Source organism: Zonotrichia albicollis, chromosome 16, assembly GCF_047830755.1.
Source record: "Zonotrichia albicollis isolate bZonAlb1 chromosome 16, bZonAlb1.hap1, whole genome shotgun sequence".
Taxonomy (NCBI): Eukaryota; Metazoa; Chordata; class Aves; order Passeriformes; family Passerellidae; genus Zonotrichia; species Zonotrichia albicollis.
The window spans coordinates 607,269-620,000 of NC_133834.1; the positions used below are offsets into that span (position 1 = coordinate 607,269).

General features: G+C 65.5%; 2 protein-coding genes across 2 annotated transcripts in view; both read left to right on the top strand.

Annotated features, from left to right (window-relative positions):
* The first annotated feature begins 2,988 nt into the window (after nucleotides 1-2,988).
* On the top strand, nucleotides 2,989-5,110 carry NDUFAB1 (NADH:ubiquinone oxidoreductase subunit AB1). The gene is made up of 4 exons (XM_074552614.1): nucleotides 2,989-3,303; nucleotides 3,390-3,477; nucleotides 4,181-4,287; nucleotides 4,941-5,110. Exons 1-3 carry the CDS (start codon nucleotides 3,040-3,042, stop codon nucleotides 4,270-4,272), a joined length of 444 nt encoding a protein of 147 aa, XP_074408715.1. The 5' UTR covers nucleotides 2,989-3,039; the 3' UTR covers nucleotides 4,273-4,287; nucleotides 4,941-5,110.
* An 869-nt stretch (nucleotides 5,111-5,979) lies between these two features.
* Nucleotides 5,980-12,732, top strand: part of LOC141730987 (uncharacterized) — a 7,169-nt gene continuing 416 nt past the window's right edge. The window contains exons 1-11 of the mRNA XM_074552563.1: nucleotides 5,980-6,266; nucleotides 7,108-7,233; nucleotides 7,361-9,073; nucleotides 9,176-9,288; nucleotides 9,376-9,434; nucleotides 9,747-9,904; nucleotides 9,995-10,157; nucleotides 10,226-10,417; nucleotides 11,458-11,667; nucleotides 12,297-12,447; nucleotides 12,613-12,732. The exon at nucleotides 12,613-12,732 is cut by the window's right edge and continues 416 nt beyond it. Coding sequence (XP_074408664.1) covers nucleotides 6,200-6,266; nucleotides 7,108-7,233; nucleotides 7,361-9,073; nucleotides 9,176-9,288; nucleotides 9,376-9,434; nucleotides 9,747-9,904; nucleotides 9,995-10,157; nucleotides 10,226-10,417; nucleotides 11,458-11,667; nucleotides 12,297-12,447; nucleotides 12,613-12,687 — 3,027 coding nt within the window. The 5' untranslated portion in view covers nucleotides 5,980-6,199 and the 3' untranslated portion in view covers nucleotides 12,688-12,732. The remainder of the gene's footprint in view (nucleotides 6,267-7,107; nucleotides 7,234-7,360; nucleotides 9,074-9,175; nucleotides 9,289-9,375; nucleotides 9,435-9,746; nucleotides 9,905-9,994; nucleotides 10,158-10,225; nucleotides 10,418-11,457; nucleotides 11,668-12,296; nucleotides 12,448-12,612) is intronic.

The following is a 12,732-nucleotide window of genomic DNA, read 5'->3' on the forward strand; positions in this document are numbered from 1 at the left end:
TTTGCTTAATGTGGAACCAAACCCATGTCCGTCCTGCACAGGGGTGTAACTATGATTAGAAATGAGTCAGAATTTGTATTTTCACCAACTGCAGGAATCTGAGAACTGGTCAGCTCCTGAGGAAGATGCACATTGGCTATTCCTACCCAGCTTCCATCTGCCATCGAGCATATTCTGACTCCGTACGTACACTAAAGTCACGGTTCATGCTTGGGCTGCACTGACTGGGATGGGGACATAAAGGATTGAAGTTGCTAGGGAGGGTTGAAGTATCAGCTCTGTTTCAATACACTGCAAATAATTCAAGGGTAAACAGGTTACAGGAGGAATAAATAACCTGTGCTGGCCGCCTCAACTCCTGGCTTTCTGCAGGGTGCTAGTAAAGTGGGAGCAATGCACCCTGGTGCATTCCAAAGCTGCAGCATGCTGTGAGTGGGAAGCAGAAGTGCTGTTGCCCAGGCCTGGTGCTTGGCAAGCCTCATCCATGTCACACATGCGTGCTGCCAGCATTAGAATCCCTCTGTGAATGTTCCTCTGGACATACATGCCCGAGGGAATGGGCTGTGTGAAACCAACATTCATACTAACCATCTTTCCCCACTTGCTTCTACCTGTGCTGTGATTCCCAATGGGTTTTGTGGTTTATCAAGGATTTGATTGTTTTCAGTGAGCATGTAACCTTTTGGGACAAGAATGTCTTGTCCAATAATGGTGCCTTGGGTCCTCACATTATCCATCCCAGGGTATTTCATGCTGGTTTGTGGCCATTCTGGGAGCTACTGTTTTCAGTTGTGCTGCTTTCCATGGAATTTTTGTTATATTTTAAGCTTGTAGGGATTAAAATGTGACCCAGAAAATTTACTTATTTTGTTTTTTGAAGTGTCACCTCATCCTATGGCAGGTTTAGCTTTTTGAAACAGGAAGAGAAATTCATAAATCCCTCGGGTCACTGAGCTGTCACTTTGCTGTGTTGCATCAGCCCTTATCAGCCAGTAGCTGCTTTTGCTTTTATCTAATTTGATAAGGAAAGTAAACCATATCTGTTTTCCTCAGTAAAAAATAATGCATCACTGTTCATGGGGCTGTGATTAGAGAGAGCGTAGCAGTTAATTTTTGGAAAATTATTTTGTTTTCTTCCTCCTGCTGTTGTTTTTAGTGATGTATTTTCCCTCTCTGTGTCAGGGCCTTCTGTTTGTTGTTTTAAGCCACCCTCATGCCAAAGAGAGCGAGTCCTGTGGAAGCCCAGCGTTCCGCGTGGTGGCCTTCAACCCGCGCACGGGCCGGAGCGCGCCGGTGACATCCTGCTGCCTGCCCCCTGGCCCGGCCGGCAGGCGAGTCCTGGGCTGGGCTGGCTCCTTCGGGGGCGTTGGGAGAGCCCCTGAGGAGCGGCTAGCTCTGGCAGGGATCCAGCTGCCATCTCCCCGTGATAAGGGGCTGCATCCGGCCCTGCGTGCGTCCGGTGCCGGGCTGGGGGCCGGGGGCGTGGGCTGCTTCCTGCCCGCTTCCCACTGCGGGCTGTGTGCTGACCCCTCGCCCTGGCAGCTCTGTCACCGTCACCACGGGGCTGGCTTTGTTCCCAGGGACTGGGGGAGTGTCCCTGGGCTCCTCAGGGCTGGCTTTGTCCCCTCGGGACTGAGGGAATGTGTCCCTGGGCTCCTCAGGGCTGCTCCCTGTCCAGTTGCACTGGAGGAACAGTCCGGACTGTAGGCTGCCTGCTATTAATCTGTACCTGAGCCCTGGGCTAGCTGAACAAACGCTGCCATGGTGTTTTTGCACATCCCCTGTCTCCTGCTCACCCCCGTGTCCCCACAGGTACCTGGAGGGTGACGTGTGGGACACCGCGGGAGCCGCCGTGCTGACGTCGGGTGTGGTGGCCGTGTGGGACCTGCTGCGGGGCCGCCCCACGGCCGTGCTGCCCCCGGGCCCTGCGGGGCACTGGGCCCTGGCCCGCTGGGCCCCCGGTGGGGCCGGGCTGCTGGCAGGGTGCCACGATGGCACCGTGCACCTGTACCGGTACCGGCCCCCGCAGCCAGGACCCGCCTGACAGGCCAGGCGCTGTGATGGCACCGTGCAGCTGTACCGGTACCGGCCCCCGCAGCCAGGACCCGCCTGACGGGCCAGGCGCCGTGATGGCACCGTGCAGCTGTACCGGTACCGGCCCCTGCCTGACGGGCCGGGCTGCTGGCTGTGTGCCGTGATGGCACCGTGCACCTGTACCGGTACCGGCCCCTGCAGCCGGGAGCTGCCTCACGGGGCCTGGCAGGGCTGCCCACCGTGCCAATAAACGTGTGCTGCTTTGGAACCACTCCGTGTCTGTTGTCACTGTTCTATGGGGGGCTGTGAACAAGGACCTGGGGGCTCTCATGGACCTTGTCCTGAGCAGCACTGTGTGCTGGGGGCCAAGGAGGACAATGGTGTCCCCAACAAGAGCATTTGCAGCAGGTCAGGGAGGGGATCCTTCCCCTCTGCTCAGCCCTGTGAGGCACTGCTGGATGGCTGTGTCCAGCTCTGGGCTCCTCGGGACTGCAGGGACACGGAGCTCCCAGAGCGAGTCCAGCAGTGGCTGTGGAAATGATGAAGGGACTGGATCATCCCCCTGATGAGGAAAAGCTGAGAGAGCTGGGGCTGGTCAGCCTCTAGAGCAGACACAGCTGAGCGGGGCCTTATCAGGGTGTGTAATTATCTAAAGGGGGTGCCAAGAAGACGGACCGAGCACTTCTCAGTGGTGCTGAGCAATAGGAGAAGAGGCTACGGGCATGGCAAGTTCCACCTGGACACGAGGGAGAACTTTCCTGTAGAGTGACAGAGAAACAGAGTCCAGACAGGGTCTGGAGTCTCCCGCAGCGGAGGTGTTCGCGGGCCGGGAGCGGCGATATCGGCCCGGTCCAACCGGGATCACGGGACCGCAGCCGGGTCACGGGATCGCCGCTCCTGGCCCGGCCCATATTGGGATCGCCGCCCGGGGCGCTGCGGCCGCCGCCCGGCAGAGGGCGCTGCAGGCGCCGGTCTCTCCGCGCGGCGCCCGCCGGGACAGCGACGATGGCGGCCCGTGTCCTCTCGTCCTGCGCCCGCCGCCTGCTGCCGCTGCCCGCCCGCCCCGCCGCGCTCCGTTCCCTCCGCCGCCTGCCGCCCGCCGCGCCCGCCCCGTCGGGCCGCCCCGCGCCGCCCGCGCTGCTCCGGCTGCCGCGTGTGGCCGCGCCGCTCTGCCGCAGCTTCTCCGAGCTGCCGCCCCTGACCTTGGCCGACATCAAGGACCGGGTGCTCTACGTGCTTAAACTCTACGATAAAATCGACCCCGAGAAGGTGAGCGGGACGGGGGGGAGGTGGCCGGGCCGCGGGCTCCGGTGTAACGCGTGCCCGTGGCCCGCTGACCGCCGTGTCCTCCCCAGCTCACCGCCGAGTCCCACTTTATGAAGGACCTGGGCCTGGACAGTCTGGACCAAGTGGAGATCATCATGGCCATGGAGGACGAGTTCGGTAACGGCGCCCGGGGCTGCTAGGCCGTGCGAGCGGCGGCACCGCCGGCCTGTGCCGTGTGGGGCAGGGAGAGACGCACAGAGCCGGGCAAACACCGCAGGGCCAGCCCTGGGAGCAGGAGAGACCACACCGAGCAGGACAAACCCCACAGGGCCGGGCATGGGAGTACGACAAACCCCACAGAGCAGGGCAAACACCAACAGGGCCAGCCCTGGGGCCAGGACAGACCACACAGAGCCGGGCAAACACCGCAGGGCCAGGCCCGGGAGCAGGGCCAGCTCCCAGAGCAGGGCAAACCCCACAGAGCAGGCCCTGGGGGCAGAGCAAACCCCACAGAGCAGGCCCTGGGAGCAGGACAGACCCCACAGAGCCACCAGTGAGCTGAGCACCTGCAGCAGTCAGGAATATGGCCCTTTGCTCTGGAGCTCAGCCCCTCTGGAAGCAGGAATTCTGTCCCACCAGCCGGGAAGGGGGAAAGGGGAGCAGAGGATGCTGAGCCCTGCCACACACCAGGGTCTGGGGTCTCTGGCTCCTGCTGTGCCCGCCGTGTCCCCTGTCTGGCAGCAGTGTTGCTTTGGGCAGTGCAGTGACAGCTCTGGCTCACAGCAGCCTTTGCCGTGTCCCCTGAGTCCCCAGCCATCCCTTCCTCGCCCTTGCTCCCTTTTCCATTGGTTTTGCGCTAAGTGTGTGCCCTTTCTTGCAGGATTTGAAATTCCTGACGGAGATGCAGAGAAGCTGATGCGCCCACAGGAGATTGTAGATTACATTGCAGATAAGAAGGATGTTTATGAGTGAAGCAGATGCTCAGAGGTGAGTCCAGAGGTGCTGTGAGGGTGCCTGGGCGCACACCGGGGGGATGTGTGGCACAGGTGGGAGCCCAGCAGCTCGGGAGGGAGCGGGCAGCAGCTGTGGGTGCCAGCAGGGAGGGCAGGTGGGGGCTGTTTTCCTGAAGCACCTGCAGCTGGGGACAGGACGTGGGCTCAGCCTCTCCTCTGGTCCTGCCTGGCACGTCCAGCACTCATCCCTGGGGCAGCAGTGGGTGGCGGGTTGCTCTCAGCCATGGCCCCATCTCCCTGTGTCAGTGGGCCCTGTGCAGGGCGTGTGGGGGCACCTCAGCCCTGCCACTGCTGCCGTTTCCTCTGCCTCAGCCGGGAAGGAAATGGGCAGGAAAGGGTTATAGGAGCGGTCGGGGAGGGCTGCAGGGGAAATGAGGTGGCCTGAGGCCAGCCCTGCAGCACTGATCCACATTCTTGCTGTTCCTGTGTGGCTCCAGCCTTCCCCCCCAGCTCCCTGGGGCAGGGGGGCTGCCACCCTTCTCTGTCCAGGGCAGGGTGGGAGCTGTGGCCTCTGGAGAGAACTGGGGGCTCCTTCTGTGCCTGTGTTCAGTGCTCAGCGTGTCCTGACCCACTTCTGTGCCTTTGAATGCTTGGTGAGGTGTTAAATGTGTGGATTTTGTTTTCCAGGAGTTGTCCCACACCAGGACTGGGCTGGTGCCGGCAGGGATGGACGGGAGCGCGCACGCTGTCCCACTGCTGCCTTCTTTGGAGGCTGCATGTGGATGTTGTATTTAAAGCTGTCTGAATGTGTTGTCCTTTAAAAACAAGAAAAAAACAGGAATAAAGAGTTAAGACCATTCTGGTGGTGGCTGTTCTGTCTCACACAGTGGGTGGGTCCTGGTGGTGGTGTTGGGTGTGAAGGACACACTGGGGAACCCTGCCCCGAGATTTGGCTCTGCCCTGCATGCTTGTAAGTGTTTATTTCATCAGTGCTGATAAAAACAAGTTCTGTGTGAAAGGCTTCTGCTTTCCTGATGGAAAATAAGGGGGGGAATGATTTTCCTGCTGCTGAACAGCAAATTGACATCGCTGTTCCTGTACACCCAGTTCATCACAACACGGGAGCCTTGCTTTAACCCTCACGAGGCAGGAACGGGGTATTTCTGAGCACTGCACAGTTTTTCCTCAGAGCCAAGAAACACTGACATGTCACAGCAGCCCTGCCAGGCTGGGAGCCAAGGAAGTGTCAAGGATAACAGATCCTCTGGCAGTGGGGGAGGTAAGGATGGAAAATGGAGCAGAGGCTGCAGTGCTGCCCGTGGTGCTTGTGTTGTGGTTGGGTGCTCTCAGGAGCTGCACCTCCCTGTGGGATCCCTGGCAGAGCCGTGCCCCTCTGCCTCCGTGGCACAGGTGTTGTTTTCTCCTTGCCCCACAGCCTGGCTGAGCTCTGGGGCGTTTCCTGAGCAGAGCTGGGGGCACACGGTGGGTTTGGCTGCTGTGCCCCCGTGGCATGGACACAAGGTGTTTGATGTGGGGAGTGGTCGCTGCTTCCCGGGGCTGTTGTGACCCTGAGGGATGTGGTGAGGGACCTGCGGCCAGAGCGGACCTCGGGGTGCTGGGAGAGCCTTTGTCCCGGCACGGCTCACGGAGCGGGGACAGCCGGGGGCAGAGCGCGCGTCCCGGGATGAACCGGTGGGAGGGGGACGGGCAGGGGCTGCGAGTCCCGCGAGTCCCGCGGGCGGCGGCTCCGCGCCGAGCCCCGGGGGCCGTGCCGAGCTGCCGAGCCCGGTCCGCCCGGCCCGAGGGAGGGAGGGAGGGAGCGCCGGTGCCGGTGCCGTGGGGCGGGTCCGGGCCGGGGGCTGCGGTTCCCGGCGCCTCCGCCCCGCCGCAGCGGGGGCGGGCGGGGGCTTCCTGCCGCCGCCTGGCAGAGCCGCCCGCGCCGCGCCATGGAGCGGCCCCGGCCGCCGCTGCCCCGGCCCCGGCCGCCGCTGCCCCGGCTCCTGGCCGCCGCAGGTGAGGGGGGCACGGCCGGGAAGGGTCCCCGGGGCCGCTGGTCCCGGGGCGGGGATGCTGCGCTGGGGGGCGGCGGCGGCAGGGCCGGTGCATCCCCGCAGCCCGGAGCTCTGCGGCGGCGCTGGGGCCGGTACCGGCTCCGGGCGGGTCCGTGTCCCCGCCGGGGCTGGGGCTGGGGGCGGCGGCGGCTGCTCGGTGTCCCTGGGACCTGCCCGGAGTGGGCCCGGCCGCGGGTACCGGGGCGAGCGGGCAGCGGGGCGGGCACGCCGGAGGCGGCCGCGTGTGTTTTCCGTGTGGCCATTCCGTGCCAAGCCGTGCCACCAGCCCGGGCGACTCCGTGGCCTCGAAGGCGGCGGCGCTGCCCCTGCGGGAGCCCGGGTGGCGCCGGTGCAGAGAGGGGCCCGCAGGCTTTGTGGTGACCCCCGGGCTGTGCCAGCCCCACCGGGCGGTGCCCACCCGCCGTGGCTCCTGCCGAACCGCCCATTATCACTGGAGAGGGGCCGCCAAGGGCCCCGGAGCCCTGCCCGGAGCCCTGCCACCCGTTGGTGCCGGTGCTGGCACGTGGCGGCTCCGCCGGGGGCCGATCGGGCTCGGGGTGAGCCCAGCAGGGGCACAGTGAGGTGGTGGGGCAGGGCTGGGCACCGCTCGCTGGGACAAGGGCAGGCGGTTCCCAGCTGGGTTTGGGCTGTTCTGGAGCATCTCCTGCAGCAGAGCCTCCCTCGGTTAACAGGAGGCAGAAAGAGACGGGGGTCTCACCTCGGCGGTAGCTCCTGGGTGGGTGCCTGGTGCTGGTGCGGGATGCCCAGCACCAATGCACGCTGCTCCTTTCCCTCTCTCCCAGTGCTCGTGGAATGCTGTGCACGGCTCTGCCCGGCTCTGGGCAGCGGGACGGGCTCCGCTCTGGGCGCCGCCGACCCCTGCGCCCACCTGGGCCCTGCGGCGGGGGAGCGCTGCCGGACAGGTGCAGGTACCGGTACCGCCGCCCTCCCGCACCCTCCGTGGCACCGAGTGCCCTCCGCGGGGGCTGCGGCTCGCTGGGCCCAGGGTCCCGCGGTCGGAGCCGCTCAGTGCTCGCCCCTCGCCTCTGCCCGCAGATCGCCCGCAGCCGGGAGTTGGCACGGGGCAGCCGCCCACACCAGGGGCCGTGGGGCAGCTGTGGACAGAGGCTGGACCGCCGCCCTTTCCCGGGACCCCCGCCGGGACCCCCGAGCTCTCCAGCCCGCAGCAGAGCCCCGGAGGCCCCGGGCTGGGCAGGAACGGGACGGGGCCGGCGGCGCGGGGCGGCGCAGCCACCGAGCCCCCGGGGCCCGCGGTCTCTGCAGGCTGGGAGCAGCCAGCCCCTCCATCCCCGGCTGCAGGGACCCCAGCCCCTGAGGAGGCACACACGGACCCTGCCACCACGCACCCCCCGGACCCTCTGGGACATGTGACAGCAGAAGGTGCCACGAACGCACAGGGGACGCTTCTGCATTCACCACCCTCCGTGACAGTGCCAGGCTCTGCCGGGGGACAGTGGAGCTCCAGCAGCAGCCTGCTGGGATGGAGGGCCACTGGGACAGCCCTCGTGCAGAGCCAGAATGACACTGTCCAGCTGGGTGACAGCAGCCCAGGGACCCTCCCCAGCACCGTGCTGGCCTCTGACAGCTCAGGAACAGGGACAGCAGGGACGTCACCCTTTGCTGGGGGGCTGCAGAGGCTGCTGGCCCCCACAGGGACGCTGCAGGGGATGCCAGGGCTGTCAGGAGGGCAGGGCTTTGCTCCCCACCCACGGGAGGGTCCCCGCTCTGCCCCTCAGCCCTCTGCGCTGTCCCCTGGGCCTGGTGCGAGCCCTTTGGTCAGCACAGCCTGGCCAGCCGAGGGGACGGGCCCAGCCTCGCTGGCTGCCACACGCAGGGGCTCAGCTCTGCCTCTCCCCACCTCCATGGCCAGCACCCCAGGGGTGACATCTCCCGGCCAGGGAGGAGCTCTGGACCTGACCACAGGGGTCTTGGGCCCGCCTGACAGAGGGGGTGCCCCTGAGCACGGTCACATCCCCCTGAGCCCGTCAGCCATCCCAGGGCAGCCCCCTGTGCCCCCAGCCCCTGGCAGCCCTGCAGTGGCACAGGGTGGGGTGACACACACCAGTCCTGGGTCCCCCCACATGTCCCTGTCCCCACAGTCTGCCCCAGCCAGTGGGTCTGCAGTGACCCTGCTGTCAGCCCCACTGCCTTCCCCAGGGACCAGCTGGGGCGTTCTGGGGTTCAGCCCCACTGTGGGCACCCCTCCGGGAGACCCCTCCCCAGGGCTGCCCCACTCCAGCCCAAAGGTGGGTCCTGCTGAGAGCCTTCCATCCCTGGGGGGGACCCAGGTGGGAGTGGGCAGCCTGGCACCCCCCTCAGCACCGGGGCCTCCCCAGCAGCCAGCTTTGTCCCAGCCTGCACCTTCCCCAGGACCCACCACTGTTGTTGGTGTCACCAGCGCAGCTGTCACTGCCACCATCACAGCTGCCACCAGCCCAGAAGGGCTCTGGGACACAGGGACGGCCACAGCAGAGCCACATCCTGCTGTACTGCAGAGGGATGTGCAGGGGGTGACCTGGGGATCCCCAGCTCAGGTGCCCGCTGTGATGCCCGGGCCCCCCCAGCAGCCCCCAGATTCCCGTGGTGGGGGGCCTGGGTCCCCCCCAGCTGCTGTGGACACAGAGCTGGCCCGGCCATCGAGCAGCCCCAGAGGGAGGACAGACCCTGACACCCCCCAGGTGACAGCGGCTGGGGTGGGCAGGGCCCCCCAGGTGTTCATCGTGGAGGATCAGCCCCCTCTCCTGAGAGGTGAGTCGGGTTTGGGATGCTCTGCTGGGGCGCGGCAGGAGGAGGAGCTGGAGGCGGCTCCTGGGGGGGTCATGACCTGCTGGTCCCCTTGTCGCCCTGCAGCGCCCCTCCTGCGCATCCCCTGTCAGCTGGTGCTGGACATGGCGTTCGTGCCGGCCCTGCAGGACCCCGGCTCCCCCGAGCGCCAGGAGCTGCTGCACAGCTTCAACGAGACCGTGAGTGCGGGCCGGGCTGGGGAATGCGGGCCGGGCTGGGGAATGCAGGCCTGGGACACCGCGCTCAGCTCCCGCCGCCCCGTGCAGGTCACTCCCCTCTTCACGCCCGTGCCTGGCTTCCTGCGGCTGGAGGTCACCGGGATCAGGTGAGTGCTGGCACAGTCCCGCAGGTGTCGGGGATCGGATGGGTGCTGGCACGGTCCCGCAGGTGTCGGGGATCAGGTGGGTGCTGGCACGGTACCGCAGGTGTCGGGGATCAGGTGAGTGCTGGCACGGTCCCGCAGGTGTCAGGGATCGGGTTGGTGCGGGCACGATCCCGCAGGTGTCGGGGATCAGGTGGGTGCTGGCACGGTCCCGCAGCCTGTCCCCGCTCCCGGCACGGGGCACGGGGGCTGTCCCGGGCCGTGGGGCAGCGCTGGCCCGGGAGCGGCACCCCCAGCCCCGCGGTGTCCCCGCAGGAAGGGCAGCGTGGTGCTGAGCTACGACGCGCTGTTCGCGGCCGAGCAGCTGCCGGGGCCGGGGCTGGACGAGCTCCTGGAGGCCGCGCTGGGCTCTGCCCGTGCCCGGCCGGGGCTGGCGCTGGGCACGGCCCCCGTCCTGCGCCACGAGGCTCTGGGTGAGTGCGGGGCCATCCGGGGCCTGGGGGCTGCCGGCAGGGCGGGCACAGCGGGCAGGGAGCGGTGACACAGCCGCCCCCGTCCCGCAGCGCGGCCGCTGGAGCCCTGCGCTCTGCTCTTCACCTGCCCGTCCGGCTTCGCCTGCGCCTCCGGGGCGGACGGGAACGTGACCTGCACCTCCCTGTGCCACCGAGCCTACTGCAAGAACCACGGCATCTGCTCGCACGGCCGGGAGCAGCCGCCCCGCTGCCAGTGAGTGCCCTGGGGACAGCCCGGGCTGGCGGCGCTGTCCCCTGGCGCTGACGGCCCCCTCGCTGCAGGTGCCCCGTGGGCAGCGATTTCTGGTTCATGGGGCTGCGCTGCGACTACCGGGTGACGCAGCAGGGCCTGCTGGGCACGGCGGCCGGGGTCCTGCTCAGCATCGTGCTCCTGGGCGCCGTGCTCGCCGCCCTCGCCGTGCGCCGCTTCAAGGCGCTGCTGCTGGAGGCCAGGGCCGACCAGACCCGCAGCAGGTGGGAGCACGGGGCCCTGGGGGCCTGGCTGGGGTCTGGGGCTCCGGAGGGTGGGCACTGCTGCCCCTGCTGGGGTCTGGGGCTCCGGAGGGTGGGCACTGCTGCCCCTGCTGGGGTGGGGGGCGAGGGGCGGCAGGGAAAGCCATGGTGGCGTCACTGGGCTGGGGCTGAGCTCTGCCAAGGAAAACAGCGTTGGGAGTGGGCTAACAGCAGTGGGAGATGATGGAGGGGATGCTCCCAGCCACGGGAAGTGGGGTGCAGCCAGAGGGGCTGGCTGTGGGCTGTATGGGGCTGCAGTGGCACTGAAGGGCTGTGGGCTGTGCTGCTGTGGACAGATGTGTGAGATGTGCTGATGGGCTCTAAGTACGTGGTCTCTGGGACCCCTCAGTGCTGCCCGTGGCACGGGGTCTGCCTGCCCCAGCGTGTCCTGCCCATCCTGGGGGGTGAGTGAGGCTCAGGCACAGCCCTGACAAAGCAGCTCATTGGGAACGGGGCTCTGCTGTCCTGGCCCCACTCGCTGCCTGTTCTGTAATGTGCCCTGGGGATTGTTCCCGAGCAAACCGCTGGAACAGCTGCGAGCACCGCGGGGCTGCCGCCAGAGGCTGAGCAGTGTCACGGGCTCTGTCCCCACCCTGCGTGTGCGGCTGGGCCCTCCCTGGACCCAGGAATTTGGGCAGAAATCTGTGATCTCTGCTGTCAAGCAGTCACTGGGGTTGTGTGCTCACATGCTTGTGTGTGTGCACACGTGTGTATGCATGTGTGCGTGTGCCTGCCCTGTGTGTCTGTACCTGTGTACCTGTGTGTGTATCTGTGTGTGTGTGCACACCTGTGTGTGTGTGTATCTGTGTGTGTGTGCACACCTGTGTGTGTGTGTATCTGTGTGTGTGTGCACACCTGTGTGTGTGTATCTCTGTGTGTGCACACCTGTGTGTGTATCTGTGTATGTGTACCTGTGTGTGTGCACACCTGTGTGTGTGTATCTCTGTGTGTATGTGTACCTGTGTGTGCACACGTGAGCCCGTGCCCGTCCTGCCCCTCAGCTACCGCCGCTTCTGCCGCCTGGACGACGTCTCGGCCCAGTACTGGTCCTGCTCGGGGCTGCCCTCGGCCAGCTCGCTGGACAACCCGGCCTTCAGCAACTCGGAGGAGCTGCTGCAGCTGCAGGTGCTGGACAGCTGCGGCTGCCGGGGGGGACTCGGAGGAGCCAAGCGGGGCCCGGGGCCCTGTGCCCACCCACAGTGCCAGCCCAGGTAGGAGCAGGGCCTGGGCTGGGCTTGGGGGGCTCTGCTGACTCCGGGCAGGGAGGGCTTTGGGGCACACGGAGCCCTGGAACCGTGTGTGCAGCCCTGCCCAGCCAGCGGCCTGTGCCGGACAGTGCCGGGAGCTCTGACAACCCCCAGCCCTTGGAGTCCATGGAGCAGCACCAGTATTTTATTTTATTATTTTATTTTATTTTATTTTATTTTATTTTATTTTATTTTATTTTATTTTATTTTATTTTATTTTATTTTATTTTAACGTTCTCCCACGGGAGGAGCTGTGTGTGCTGGGACTGCTGTAAGGGAGGAGAGTTCACATCTGCAGGAAAGGGTGGCTCTGTGTGCTCATGGGATACTCAAATCAGCTTCCAGGGTGTCCATGGAAAAAGAGCCCTGGAAGTTTCCAGCTCTATTGGCAAAGGGCAGGAAGGGCAGGAACACCCCAGCCACGAGCCCAGGGGAATCAAGAGCAAAGCCAGAGCTCTGGGTGCTCCCCTCTGGGGCCTGAGCTTGGCACTGCCCCAACAGCAAATTCATCGCCAGGGCACAGCACAGGGTCCCTCTCCTGCACCAGCCTGACTCATCCCCTTCTCTTAACTACCCGTGGATTCCTTTTCCAGTTTCCATTACGAGTGGGACACCAGCTCCAGCAGCATGAATGACCCTATGGTGGACTCGGGCAAAGCCAGCGACATCTCGGTGTCGAGCTGGCCCACGGAGCCCATCCAGTGGGCTCCCTTCCCTCTGCACCAGCTCTCCAGGCAGCGGCCGGTGAGCAGGGGCGGGAGGGGCTGGACGGAGGGGCCAGGGTGGGCGTGCAGGGGGTGCAGGAGCCTCGGGCTGCTCCCTGTGACTCGGGGCAGCGCTGGGAGCCCTGTCCCCCCCAGGCTGGGGACAGCAGCCCCCAGGAGCACAAGCCACGCTCGCTCTGTGCAGCACAAGGCGCGCTGGCCGCAGTCGCTCTGCGAGGGGCTGGAGCTGGGCACGCTGGAGCGGAGCTGGACGGCCTGAGCCCACGGAGACAGACGGACGCGAGGTTCAGCTTTAAAACCAACC

What these genes read in the sequence shown, in the direction of transcription:
- NDUFAB1 (XM_074552614.1), top strand. Translation starts at nt 3,040, where the DNA reads ATGGCGGCCCGTGTCCTCTCGTCCTGCGCCCGCCGCCTGCTGCCGCTG. An exon ending in ATAAAATCGACCCCGAGAAG is followed by an intron (nt 3,304 to 3,389) that starts GTGAGCGGGACG and finishes TGTCCTCCCCAG; the next exon opens with CTCACCGCCGAGTCCCACTT. An exon ending in GGCCATGGAGGACGAGTTCG is followed by an intron (nt 3,478 to 4,180) that starts GTAACGGCGCCC and finishes CCTTTCTTGCAG; the next exon opens with GATTTGAAATTCCTGACGGA.